The sequence below is a fragment of the Bubalus bubalis genome, chromosome 2, assembly GCF_019923935.1.
Source record: "Bubalus bubalis isolate 160015118507 breed Murrah chromosome 2, NDDB_SH_1, whole genome shotgun sequence".
In the NCBI taxonomy this organism is placed as follows: domain Eukaryota; kingdom Metazoa; phylum Chordata; class Mammalia; order Artiodactyla; family Bovidae; genus Bubalus; species Bubalus bubalis.
In genome coordinates, this window is record NC_059158.1 from 45,647,212 (window position 1) to 45,662,192 (window position 14,981).

General features: G+C 39.9%; 1 protein-coding gene across 3 annotated transcripts in view; it reads left to right on the forward strand.

Annotated features, from left to right (window-relative positions):
* The first annotated feature begins 3,204 nt into the window (after positions 1–3,204).
* TINAG (tubulointerstitial nephritis antigen) overlaps positions 3,205–14,981 on the forward strand; it is a 106,900-nt gene continuing 95,123 nt past the window's right edge. For all 3 annotated transcript variants that reach the window (XM_045163423.1, XM_045163425.1, XR_006640255.1), the window contains exon 1: positions 3,205–3,660. In XM_045163423.1, the coding sequence (XP_045019358.1) occupies positions 3,306–3,660 (355 nt within the window). In that variant the 5' untranslated portion in view covers positions 3,205–3,305. The remainder of the gene's footprint in view (positions 3,661–14,981) is intronic.

A 14,981-nucleotide genomic window follows, 5' to 3' on the forward strand; every position in this document is an offset into this window, starting at 1 on the left:
CTCCAGCTGAGCTATTTCAAGTCCTAAAAGATGATGCTGTGAAAGTACTGCTCTCAATATGCCAGCAAATTTGGAAAACTCAGCAGTGCCCAGAGGACTGGAAAGGGTCAGTTTTCATTCCAATCCCAAAGAAAGGCAATGCCAAATAATGTTCAAACTACTGCACAATTGCACTCATTTCACACGCTAGCAAAGTAGTGTGCCAATTTTTCCAAGCAAAGCTTCCATAGTATGTGAACTAAGAACTTCCAGATGTTCAAACTGGTTTTAGAAAAGGCAGAAGAACCAGAGATCAAATTGCCAACATCCACTGGATCATCGAAAAAGCAAGAGAGTTCAAGAAAAGCATCTACTTCTGCTTTATTGACTATGCCAAAGCCTTTGACTGTGTGGATCACAATCAACTGTGGAAAATTCTTCAAGAGATGGATTACCAGACCATCTGACCTGTCTCCTGAATAATCTGTATGCGGGTCAAGAAGCAACAGTTAGAACTGTACATGGAACAACAGACTGGTTCCAAATTGGGAAAGGAGTAGGTCAAGGCTGTATATTGTCACCCTGCTTATTTAACTCATATGCAGAGTACATCACGTGAAATGCTGGATTGGATGAAGCACAAGCTGAAATCAAGATTTTTGGGAGAAACATCAATAACCTCAGACATGCAGATGACACCACCCTTATGGCAAAAAAATGAGGAGGAACTGAAGAGCCTCTTGATGAAAGTGAAAGAAGAGGGTGAAAAAGTTGGCTTAAAACTCAACATTCAGAAAACTAAGATCATGGCATCTGGTCCCATCATCACTTCATGGAAAATAGATGGGGAAACAGTGGAAAGAGTGACAGACTTTATTTTCTTGGGCTCCAAAATCACTGCAGATGGTAATTGCAGCCAGGAAATTAAAAGATGCTTACTCCTTGGAAGGAAAGTTATGACCAACGTAGGCAGCATATTAAAAAGCAGTGACATTAGTTTGCCAACAAAAGTCTGTCTAGTCAAAGCTATGGTTTTTCCAGTAGTCATGTACGGATGTGAGAGTTGGACTATAAAGAAAAGTGAAAGCAAAAGTGAAGTCGCTCAGTCATGTCTGACTCTTTGCAATCCCATGGACTGTAGCCTACCAGGCTCCTTCCTCCACGGGATTCTCCAGGCAAGAGTACTGGAGTGGGTTGCCATTTCCTTCTCCAGGGGATCGTCCCAACCCAGGGATCGAACCCAGGTCTCCCGCATTCCAGGCAGACGCTTTAACCTCTGAGCCACCAGGGAGGCCCCTAATAAAGAAAGCTGAGCACCAAAGAACTGATGCTTTTGAACTGTGGTGTTGGAGAAGACTCTTGAGAATTCCTTTGACAGCAAGGAGATCAAACTAGTCAATTCTAAGCAAAATAAGTCCTGAATATTTATTGGGAGAACTGCTGAAGCTGAAATTACTATACTTTGGCAACCTGTCATGAAGAACTGACTCATTGGAAAAGACCCTGATGCTGGGAAAGATTGAAGGTGGGAGGAGAAGGGGACGACAGAGGATGAGATGGTTTGATAGCATCACTGACTCTATGGACATGGGTTTGAGCAGTCTTCGATAGTTGGTGATGGACAGGGAAGGCTGGCGTGCTGCAGTCTATGGGGTTGCAAAGAGTCAGACACGACTGAGTGACTGAACTATTGATGTGCTAAGGACCTTTATGTATTATCTCATTTAAATTTTGCAGCCACCTGATATGGGAATAAATTTTATTATCTAAATGTTGCAGCTGATGAAATCGAAGCATAGAGAGACTAATCCTCTTTCTTAAAGATGTGTTGCTAATCATTGGTGAAACTAGAAATTGATTTCCATAAGTCTCTTTGGCTCCTGTTCTTGACAAGTTCACTGTACAGGGCTAAATGCTGTGGAGGATTCAGGTGTGATGATATGGACTCAGGTCAATGAGAATCGAGGTTAGAGATGATTGAATGGGGCTGGAAATGGCACTTTGCAGTACTTTAGTGACTCAGTGGGTGGCAAGGAATCAGAGGCAGCAGAATTAAGATTGCACAGGTAGGATTATGGACATCGACGCCAAGATGATATTAAACTAAAACAACAAAAGATAAAGACTTGCACTAGTTTATAGTCTGAAAGAAAGGTGCCAAAGGAAGGGAAACAATGAAGATAAAATTATGAGTTAAATAATTTACAGAGCAAAGTTGGGGAATACGTTTGATATGTTGGAGTTATGAATTAACTTTGGAGAGAAAGACTCTCATTTTATAGGAAAATAACTGAGGACCAGAGAAGCAAATCATGAACCCAAGATTTAAAGCCAATTAAATAGTAGCTCAGGGGCAAGGATCCAGGTTTTCTGATCTTCAGGACAAGTCCTTTCCACGAGGCAACCCAGACGCTCTTGGTGAATCATTGTCTGCTGGTTATTTGTCTCTAATCCAAAGGAAGATATTATAGTTAATGAGTAAATACAGGATGGCAAAACCCACAGCCTTACAGAAACATGAACGATATCTTGACCTTTGAGTTTCCTTCACATCTCTTCCCTCCCCGCTCCCCAACAGCTCCTTAGCTCAGATCACTGACTCTTCTTGACTATAAACTGCCTTTCAGATATTGCAGACCCCTGCATTGATGTCAAGCAGAAATTCAGGGAGAGAAAACTAAGGTCACCATCAGGGAATTTCTAGCTAAATTAGACTCCACTAAGTTTTGAAATCAAAATGCTTCTGGTAGGTGAGTGCTGTATGGATGCGCTATCAAGCCCGTATGTGACTGGGCATTTGTTACTGATATGACAGAGCGGAGCAGGCAATCTCAGGAGAGTCTGGATTTTAGTGGCAGTGCAAGTAGGTGAGATGAATAATTGTGTTTTTGACTTTTGAATTTCCTACACCTTGCCAGTAGTCCTTGCTGCCAAAATTTGGGCCATGTGTATTCCAGAGAGGTTTTTGATTTAAGAATCTAGGTTATTTTGAAGGCAAGCAATATTCAATGTATCATCTACACCTAAGATTTTATGCATTTATTTTTATGGCAACGGATGTTTCTCCTGTAATATGAAATATAAAATTTTAACATTGGAGGAATGACAATGGTCTATTGCTAACATGCACATTATCTTTGGCAAGCATTGAAATTCTTGATTAATGTTTAACTACAAGAAATACACTCAGTTCAAGTAAAGGATCAGTTTCAGGATTCACGCTGAGTTGTCTTGATGATTAGAACTTAGGCTCCAAGGAGAAGCCCCAAGGCCAAGGGGATCGAACATACCAACCAGTGGGAGCCTTGCTGACTGACCTCTGGAGAATGTGGGCCGGATATAAGATCTTAATCCTTGCTTATCTCACCACAGAAATTTGGATGGAGAGACAGTATTTATCACAACTAGAAGTGGACCCAGGAGCTGAGTTCACTAGGAATCACACCATTTTGGAAGGTCCTCGATTCAAAAGAGCCATTTTCGAAGGGCAGTACTGTAGAAGTTTTGGTTGCTGTTCAGACAGAGATGATGGCTGCGTGACTCAGTTCTATGAGGTGGACGCGCTGTGTTACTGTGATAAATTCTGTGAAAGGGAAAATTCTGATTGCTGTCCTGATTACAAGTCATTTTGCCGTGAAGAAAATGGCTGGCCTCCTCGCACAAAGCCTTGGTCCCCAGAAGGTAGGATTCGGGAATGTGTTTCAGCATTGCCCTAGTTCATAACAAGGTCTAACTGTCTCTTTCCTTCCTTCCTGCCTCCATCTCTCCTCTTCCATCTTTCCTTCCTTCCCTCCTTACCTCTCTCTCTCCTTTCTTTCCTCCCTTCCTTTCTTAAGTTGAAATGAAAAATGAATACTTTGATCACCAGGTTAAATTTCTTTGGTTTGTTAACATGCTTTGATTCAGATGCCGGCACCTGCCTCAGCCTAGCACCTTCGGCAAAGTCCTGGTGTGACTGGCCACGAAGGCTGCTTTCCGTTCTGCTTTGAATAGCCACTCACCTTATAAAAAATTACTTAAAATTCTTTCTTTGTAAAACGTCTTGACAAAAAACAACCTCTCCTGCTTTTTTGAGTGTAACCTCAGAGAATCACATCAAAGTCACAAAATTGATCCTCTGCAGATGTATGTAACATTTTACTTATTGTCTCATTGAGTGGCATTAGAACCTGTGTTACAGCAATGCCATTTAAACCAACGCAGGAGCATAATAAAGGTGGCCACCCTCCCTGCCTAAGTAACACCAAAGAGATTCTCCTTGTATGTTTTTGTTCATTTTGCCAATCAGGGATTTTAAACTGTGAAAAACAAAACAGTGCTTCATACAGAGTAGTTGTAAAAGTCTAAGACTGAGTGAATAAATACAAATATTGGGTTGGCCAAAAAGTTAATTTGGGTTTTTCTGTTACATTCTATAGAGCAACCTGAATGAATATTTTGGTCAACTCAATAATTCAAAAGGAGAACGGTGTTATTTGCTCTATTGGTTTAATTATAGTAGAATGACTGTAGGTTCTGAGCAATCAATATATCTAAAGTTTGCAAAAAACACAAAACAAAACTCTCCTGCTCCACTTTATATGAGGCAAAATTCAGGTTTCCTCAAAGCTCTGTCACATAATTATAAGTAGGTGATGGTGAGTGGAAATTACTATTAGAAGACAGTGCAGGACAAATTAGGATTTGTATCCTTACAGCAAAATCCAGATGCTGACTTTTGCTTTCATTTTCAATAGTGCCATCTTGTTTGTAAAACACACACATGCTACATTAAAATTTCCACAGCATGGTCATTCCTGCTGGACCTTTGCCTTTCCTAGCAAACAGCAATTAGACAGTCCATCAGAAATGGGAGAGCTTGTCATTCATTGAAAAATATTCATTGACTGCCTCCACCATGCCAGACATTGCACTTTTGCTGAGGCAACCATGGGGAAGTGGCTCAGATGGTAAAGCGTCTGTCTGCAATGCAGGAGACCCGGGTTCGATCCCTGGGTTGGGAAGATCCCCTGGAGAAGGAAATGGCAGCCCACTCCAGTATTCTTGCCTGGAAAATCCCATGGATCGCAGAGCCTGGTAGGCTACTGTCCATGGGCTCGCAAAGAGTCCGACACGACTGAGCGACTTCACTTTCACTTTCACTTTATCCTTATGGGAGTGATAGTCAAGTTTTGTGTGTGTGTGCATGGAGGGGGGGCGCGGGGGGGGGGGGATGCGTGGTGTAAGATATTTAACAAATGCACTGTCCAGTCGCAAATTGTGTTAAATTCTCAGAAGGAAACATTTCGGTGCTGTGGGAAAGCCTATCAGAATATAATGTCAACATGGAAAGCAGTATACAGTATTAGCTTGGGGAGTGAGGGGTGTGGTCACCTGAGGAGCTGACAGAACCTGGTCTGGGGGCCAGGAGCTTGGTGTGGACTAGGTGCTGGATGGAGGCCACCATTTCTGAGAGTCATGGCTGGCGGAGGGTTGAAGGTGACATAAGAAGGGGTTTGAGAGGAGTAGAGGTCAGATTTCGCTGGGACTTATAGGCTATATCAAGAATTTTAAATTTTATCCTATAATAAGAATTCATTGAAAGGTGTCAGGTACGAGCAGGGTCGGCTTCACGAATGCTGAGAGTGAGTATTATGTATTAGCTGCAGCGTTTTTGATGTGCTAAAGCATACTTGAGCTTTCCTTATTTGAGCCCTGTAGCCCATTTAGATGGAGAAGGCAATGGCAACCCACTCCAGTACTCTTGCCTGGAAAATCCTATGGATGGCGGAGCCTGGTAGGCTGCAGTCCATGGGGTCGCGAAGTCGGACACGACTGAGCGACTTCACTTTCACTTTTCACTTTCATGCATTGGAGAAGGAAATGGCAACGCACTCCAGTGTTCTTGCCTGGAGAATCCCAGGGACGGCGGAGCCTGGTGGGCTGCTGTCTATGGGGTCGCACAGAGTTGGACACGACTGAAGTGACTTAGCAGCAGTAATAGCAGCAGCAGCAGCAGCAACAGCCCATTTAGAAAAGAAACTGCTACTTCATCTATGTCTGTTTTTGCTTTAAAGCTAAGACTTTGCTAAGACTTTATTTTTTTTTAATTTTATTTTATTTTTATTGTTTACTCATTTTAAATGAAATACCTCATACATACATACTAGAAGAATATAACTGGTACCTTAACATATATAGATAAAGTTGACATGTGCTCTGTTTTTATTTAGGGTTATGTTTTAGGTAGAACTTATGTTCCCAGTATAGCTTTTATTCCATTCATGATGGAGGGAAGCAATTTATTATTTTATTTAGAGGCAAAAGGTTCACATCATAACTGTACTCATGAGGTAATTGTTTTCTTTTGTTTTTTTCTTTCTTATGAAAGTAGCTTGTTGAAAGAAAATAACACTACACAATATTGAAAAAGATACAATTATATGAAATAAATAGACAATGGCATACTGCTGCTAAGTCGCTTCAGTCGTGTCCGACTCTGTGCGACCCCATAGACAGCAGCCCATCAGGCTCCTCTGTCCCTGGGATTCTCAAAGCAAGAACACTGGAGTGGGTTGCCATTTCCCTCTCCAACGCATGAAAGTGGAAAGTGAAAGGGAAGTCGCTCAGTCGTATCCGACTCTTAGCGACCCCATGGACTGCAGCCCACCAGGCTCCTCCATCCATGGGAGTTTCCAGGCAAGAGTACTGGAGTGGGTTGCCAGTGCCTTCTCCAAATGGCATACTATTTGTAGTAATTTTTTGCATGTATGAAGTGACTTTCCTCTGAGATGCTAGAGACAAAATCACTGATTTATTAAATGTTTTTCAGTTATTTAACTGCATGATATGGATAGCCTCCAACTAAAATAAATAAATTTTTTAAAAACGGGACATTATTTACTTATTTGGCATATTGTTTTTAAAACTTAAGATAATACGTTTTTAAGTCCCAGGTTGAAAATAATTACAGTAATTTCTTATACTGTAATTATTTTCAACCTGGGACTTAAAAACATATTATCTTAAGCTTTAAAAACAATATGCCAAATAAGTAAATAATGTCCCGTTTTTAAAAAATTTATTTATTTTAGTTGGAGGCTAATTACTTTACAATACTGTAGTGGTTTTTGCCATACACTGACATGAATTAGCCACAGGTGTACATGTGTTCCCCGTCCTGAAACCCTCTCCTACCTCCTTCCCCCTCCCATCCCTCTGGGTCATCCCAGTGCACCAGCCCTGAGCACCCTGTATCATGCATCGAACCTGGACTGGTGATTCATTTCACATATGATAATATACATGTTTCAATGCTATTCTCTCAGATCATCCCACCCTCGCCCTCTCCCACAGAGCCCAAAAGACTGTTCTATACATCTGTGTCTCTTGCTGTCTCGCATATAAGGTCATCATTACCATCTTTCTAAATTCCATATATATACATTATTATACTGTATTGGTGTTTTTCTTTCTGGCTTACTTCACTCTGTATAATAGGCTCCAGTTTCATCCATCTCATTAGAACTGATTCAAATGTATTCTTTTTAATGGTTGAGTAATATTACATTGTGTATATGTACCACAGCTTTCTTATCCATTTGTCTGCTGATGGACATCTAGGTTGCTTCCATGTCCTAAACCACTTGTAAAAGAATGAAACTAGAACACTTTCTAACACCATACACAAAAATAAACTCAAAATGGATTAAAGATCTAAATGTAAGACCAGAAACTATAAAACTCCTAGAGGAAAACATAGGCAAAACACTCTCTGGCATAAATCACAGCAGGATCCTCTATGACCCACCTCCCAGAATATTGGAAATAAAAGCAAAAATAAACAAATGGGACCTAATTAAACTTAAAAGCTTTTGTACAATGAAGGAAACTATAAGCAAAGTGAAAAGACAGCCTTCAGAATGGGAGAAAATAATAGCAAATGAAGCAACTGACAAAGAATTAATCTCAAAAATATATAAGCAACTCCCGAAGCTCAATTCCAGAAAAATAAATGACCTAATCAAAAAATGGGCCAAAGAACTAAACATTTCTCCAAAGAAGACATACAGATGGCTAACAAACACGTGAAAAGATGCTCAACATAACTCATTATCAGAGAAATGCAAATCAAAACCACAGTGAGGTACCATCTCACGCCAGTCAGAACGGCTGCTATCCAAAAGTCTACAAACAGTAAATGCTGGAGAGGGTGTGGAGAAAAGGGAACCCTCTTACACTGTTGGTGGGAATGCAAACTAGTACAGCCACTATGGAGAACAGTGTGGAGATTCCTTAAAAAACTGGAAATAGAACTGCCATACGACCCAGCAATCCCACTGCTGGGCATACACACTGAGGAAACCAGAAGTGAAAGAGACATGTGTACCCCAATGTTCATTGAAGCCCTGTTTATAATGTCCCTTTTGTATAAATTGGAAGTTGGACATATAGTTACTTCCAGTCATTGGGGAATTTCAAAGGTCAGATACAGAAAAAAAGTGATAGAGTTTGAAATGCAACTAGACTGGATTTTCCAGACAAAATCTCTAGTGTGGCAGATATTAAGGAAGAGTCTAGTGAACCATCTGCTGTGAACAGACATAAGCTAATTTGATTATACACAACTTCTATGTTCACACTGGTTAAAAAAAAAAAAGGATGTAAATCACTGACATTTGAATTGAATCAGAGTTATTTACCCTTTCACAACCTCCCTAACCACATTACAATGAAGATAAATCACATTCCAAATTCTGCTGTGCATACTGATAATTACAAAAATATACATTGGTACGGAGACCTACACTAGTCTATAAACCTGTGTAAGCATCATGAAATCTCAGGTCCCCATCCTGTTAGATGTTGCCATATCTACCATGCTTGAAAAATTTATTGGCATTTTCCCATATCTGATAATATTACAGATTATCAGGTTATAATAAATCCTCCTACCCAGTGGCTGGACAGATGTTTTGGAGATTAATCCTAGGGTATCAGGTTTAAGCATGAAGTCTTTTGATCTTAAAAGATACAAAAAACTGGGGAGTATGAGTGGGATATGATTTTTAACTATTTAAACTAATCTATATAAATTGAATATTGTTAAGTGATGAGTTGATTGCTTATATCCATTATGCTGATTAGCAAGTCACTAATTTTACCAATGAAAGCCCATATCTGGCACTCATTATGTTATACTCTAGTGTTCATTAAAAGATGGATAGTGGAACACCTTGTAGGAGCTGCCTTTGAGTCTGGACTTTCAGGATAAATGATATTGACCACCTATGGATGCAAACTCCTGATTAAAGCAGGCAACTGCCTTCCCTGAAGTGATGTTGGGACCAACACAGATAGTAGAACACATTATGATGGAGTATTTTAAAATAAATTATATTATACTGTCATTTTTTCTTTTCTTTCTTTCTTTTTTAACTTTACAATATTGTATTGGTTTTGCCATATATCAAAATGAATCCGCCACAGGTATACATGTGTTCCCCATCCTGAACCCTCCTCCCTCCTCCCTCCCCATACCATCCCTCTGGGTCATCCCAGTGCACCAGCTCCAAGCTTCCTGTATCATGCATCGAACCTGGGCTGGCGACTCGTTTCATATATGATATTATACATGTTTCAATGCCATTCTCCCAAATCTTCCTACCCTCTCCCTCTCCCAGAGTCCAAAAGACTGTTCTATACATCAGTGTCTCTTTGCTGTCTCGTATACAGGGTTATTGCTACCATCTTTCTAAATTCCATATATATGCGTTAGTATACTGTATTGGTGTTTTTCTTTTTGGCTTACTTCACTTTGTATAGGCTCCAGTTTTATCCACCTCATTAGAACTGATTCAAATGTATTCTTCTTAATGGCGGAGTCATACTCCATTGTGTATATGTACCACAGCTTTCTTATCCATTCGTCTGCTGATGGACATCTGGCTATTATAAACAGTGCTGCGATGAACATTGGGGTACACGTGTCTCTTTCAATTCTGGTTTCCTCAGTGTGTATGCCCAGCAGTGGGATTGCTGGATCATAAGGCATACTGTCATTTTTTCTAAAATCAAGAGACTTATTTAACTTTCCAAAAATCTGATTTACCTAATTCTTTTAATAATGGCTGATAATGTTGCAAAACTCATTTGGTTTCAACAGTCACCACTATGCATCTATCTACTTATTTATTTATTTATATCAAGGTGTAACCAGTTTGATTACCTCACACTGAACGCTTTTCACTGAGAAAATAAATACACCAGGGATTCTTTCATCTCTTATCATAATTTTCAACGTACTGCCATCTTGGTTACTGTTTCCATGAAGTAGATTCCTCTTCTTGGGCTCTGAATCCCATCATCTCTTGTCTTTTCAAGATCTCCACCCTTACAATTGTCCGTTCCTCCCTCCCTCCCCTTTCCTTTTCTCTTCTTTCCTCTCTCCCCTTTTTCCCCTCTTTCTCTCCTAAACCATCATTTTCCTCCTTCTTTTCTGGATTAATCAGTTTACAAAGTTATTGATTTATGTAAGTATTTTTGTAGCTCCCAACTTTTCTTTAACTCAATTTCTACTACCTTTAAATCATCAATCATATTTTCAAATGAACATTTTAAAAGAAATATTTTTTATTTAAAACTAGCAGAATCCAAAACAGGATACAAACATTGCTTGGGAGATGGAGCTAGACATCAAAGATTAATTTCTAATCCTGACTCTGTTTCCATGATGAAGTGATACCTAGCATGGGAACCATACAGTTTATTCCTTAGAGTGACACAGGATAATTCATCTTTTCACTGCTGGTGAGTGTAAATTGGTGAAATCATTAAAAAAAAAAAAGATGATATGAATTAAATGCCTTAAAGATGTCCAAACCTCAGTTTTGACACAGAACTTCCACTTCTTGGAACTTTTCCTGAGGAAATAACTAAGAAAGTGAGCAAATGTCATTTACAAGACATTCTCTTGCAGGACGCTGGTGGGTAGTTGTAGCTCCCAACTTTGAAAAAGCCCACCCTCATCTCCATGTCCTTAACTAGTTTTATCTTATTTCCTCCTTTCCTTTAATGGCAAAATATCTGAAAGAAACATTTCACTTCCTGACTTCTAAACCTCTCATCAGCTCATTCCTACAAGACCTTTTCCCCTGCTACTTTACCAAGCTCTATCTTGGCAGGGTTATTGAAGACTTCCATGTTTTCAAGTGCAGTATTCAGGTGTCCATTCTCTTTTATTTTTTGTTTTTGCTATTCAGCATGTGGAATCTTAGTTCCCCTACCAGGGATCAAACCTGCCTCCTCTGCATTGGAAGTGCAGAGTCTTAACCACTTGACTACCAGGGAAATCCCAGATCTCCATTCTTTTCTTGACCCCCTCAGCTGCACTCTATGTAGGTGACTGTTTCTGCTTCTTTGGAATACGTCTGTTGCTTTCCAGGACTCCACCATCCCCTGAATTCCCCTCTTCTTCCCAGGTCAGTTCTTCTTAGTTTGTTTCTCTGAATGTCTGTTGGTTACAGTGTTTGAGCTCAGTCCTGGATGTCTTTCTCTTACCTACAAACACTCTCTCAAGGAGACTGTTATTTATTCTCAAAAACTTAAAGATATGTATGTTACTGGCTCTGAAATTCATGTTCCAGCCTTGACTTGACTTTGGACTTCCGTTCCTACTATACTTGATGTTCTCCATTAGGATGTCTAACTTAGATTTGATCTTAGTCTAAAATATGTAAAGCAGAAGCTTGATTTCTCACTACAAACCTGTTCCTTATTTCAATAATAGCATCACTGCTTCTCTATCCCTAAAGCAAAAATCTTAGTGAGACTTCTGTGACCCTTATTTTTCCTGATTCTCCAATAGTTAATCCCATTTGCTTTGGCTCCAAATTAAGTTCATCCAGTTCTTTCCACCCTTATCTGTATCAGGCAAATCCTTCATTCCTCTGGGAATACCACTCCAGGCAGTAGACTAGGAGAGGTGAGGACACAGTTTATGGAAGAGACACTTTGGATAAGGTCTTACAAGTCCTTGTAAGAGGTTCAGTTTTAGTCTAAATTTAATACAGAAAAACATGAGGCTTTTAAGCAGGGAGTGACATAACACAGATCTTAAGAGAGCTCTCTAAATTCTGTTCAGGGGATGAAGGATACACTGGAGTCAGGCAGGAGCAGAGGAAGGGGGTGAACTGAATTTCTGTATTAGTGTAGAAGCTGATGCTTCACTTTGTCAGTACTTCGTCCAGGCTCAGATGAACAAATAATGGTTTTTGTTTAAGAAGCCACCTCTCAAGTGAGATTGTAGCAAACATTGTTTCTGATAGTCAATTCTGACTTGACATTAAGGAAGGAAGATGAAGAAATGTAACTTTTGATAACACTAGACATAGTACTAATGATGTTGGGCAGGCCTGGGGATAGCATTCTCTTGGCTTCAAAATTAGTAGCTGGGGAACAGGTCAGAGAAGGGACAGCCTCCTTCAATTAGAACCTTTGTAATTTCTGGTCCCTTTATCTATATAACCGGTACATTGGACAAGAAACATTTAAGCTGTATGAATAAAAACCAGCTTTAAGATATACATATGTATACGTACATACATACAACATCAGTTCAGTTCAGTAGCTCAGTCATGTCTGACTCTTTGCAACCGTATGTACCGCAGCATGCCAGGCCTTCCTGTCTGTCACTAACTGCCGGAGTTTACTCAAACTCATGTCCATTGAGTCAGTGATGCCATCCAACCATCTCATCCGCTGTCATCCCCTTCTCCTCCCACCTTCAATCTTTCCCATCATCAGGGGCTTTTCAAATGAGTCAGTTCTCACATCAGGTCACCAAAGTATTGGAGTTTCAGCTTCAACATCAATCCTTCCAATGAATATCCAGGACTGATCTCCTTTAGGATTGACTGGTCCAGGGGACTCTCAAGAGTCTTCTCCAACACCACAGTTCAAAAGCATCAATTCTTCGGCACTCAGCTTTCTTTATAGTCCAACTCTTACATCCATACATGACCACTGGAAAAACCATAGCTTTGATCAGACAGACCTTTGTTGGCAAAGTAATGTCTCTGCTTTTTAATATGCTGTCTAGGTTGGTCATAACTTCTCTTCCAAGTAGCAAGCGTCTTTTAATTTCATGGCTGCAATCACCATCTGCAGTGATTTTGGAGCCCCCCAAAATAAAGTCTGCCACTGTTTCCATTGCTTCCCTATCTATTTGTCATAAAGTGATGGGACGAGATGCCATGATCTTAGTTTTCTGAATGTTTTAAGCCAACTTTTTCACTCTCCTCTTTCATTTTCATCAAGAGGCTCTTTAGTTCTTCTTCACTTTCTGCCATAAGGGTGGTGTCATTTGCATGTCTGAGGTTATGGATATTTCTCTCTGCAATCTTGATTCCAGCTTGTACTTCATCCAGCCCAGTGTTTCTCATGCTGCACTCTGCATATATGTTAAATAAGCAGGGTGACACTATACAGCCTTGACGTACTCCTTTCCTGATTTGTTCCATGTCCAGTTCTAACTGTTGCTTCCTGACCTGCATACAGATTTCTGAAGAGGCAGATCAGTTGGTCTGGTATTCCCATCTCTTTCAGAATTTTCCACAGTTTGTTGTGATCCACACAGTCAAAGGCTTTGACATAGTCAATAAAGCAGAAGTAGATGTTTTTCTGGACCTCTCTTGGTTTTTTGATGGTCCAGTGGATGTTGGCAATTTGATCTCTGGTTCCTCTGCCTTTTCTAAATCCAGCTTGAACATCTGGAAGTTCATGGTTCATGTACTGTTGAAGCCTGGCTTGGAGAATTTTGAATATTACGTTGCTAGCGTGTGAGATGAGTAAAATTGTGTGATAGTTTGAGCATTCTTTGGCATAATACATACATACATATATATGTGTGTGTATGTGAGAAAATTTTTGCTTCTGGGATTTTTGGTGCCCACCTCCCTTTTACCCCTCAGGTTTCAAACAATGTGAGATATATATATGTATATAGGGCTTCCCAGGTGGTACAGTGGTAAAGAATACATCTGTAATGCAGGAAACACAAGAGACACGGGTTTGATCCCTGGGTTGGGAAGAGTCCCTGGTATAGGAAATGGCAACCCACTCTAGTATTCTTACCTCAAAGATTCCATGGACAGAGGAGCCTGGCAGGCTACAGTCCATGGGGTCCAAGTCAGACATGACTGAGCCACTGAGCACACACACACACACACACACATGTGTATATATACATACATATTGAATCATTTGCTGTTCAGGAAAAATTAACATAACACTGTAAATCAACTATACTCCAGTATAATAAATTTTAAAAATCAGCTTTTCCCCCCACTTTTATCCACCCTTTAGAACTAGTCAGTGGAGTACTTTCCTTGACTTTGAATGACACTTAATTGTTGCTTGAATTTTTACTGTTGCTTGCCTAGGTAACGAAAAGTTCTAGGATCTTTGTAAATTGCAAACATAGAAATTTATTTACAAAAAGTGTTTAATCCTGGGTAGTAATTAAAACTCTGAACTTAATTTAAAGTTGAGTCATTTTCCTCCCCTGTGGGCCACAAAAGAAGTGTTTTCCTTCTCTCTTCCTGTGATGGTGGAATACACGGAAAAGGGATGGATAGATGCAAATACAAGGAGATTTGAAATTCATTAAGCAAAACATTGAACTGTGAGAACATGGTGCTTGCTGAAAAAAGCAGCTGTAAATGTTCCCTGAGAAACAACTTCTTGAAAAATTGGAAGAGAGCTAATCTGAAATTGGCTTTTGTGACATTATGGCTTGTAGTTAAACCAGGTCCCTTGAAATGATTTTTAAATATGTAGATTTATTCCTATTATTATATACAGTAAAAAGTTAGAATTCCTAGAGGGGTGGGATGGGGTGAGAGGTGGGAGGGAGCTTCTAGAGGGAAGGAACATAGGTATACCTCTGGCTGATTCATGTTGATGTATGACATAAGCCAACACAATATTGTAAAGCAATTATCCTCCGATTAAAAATAAATATA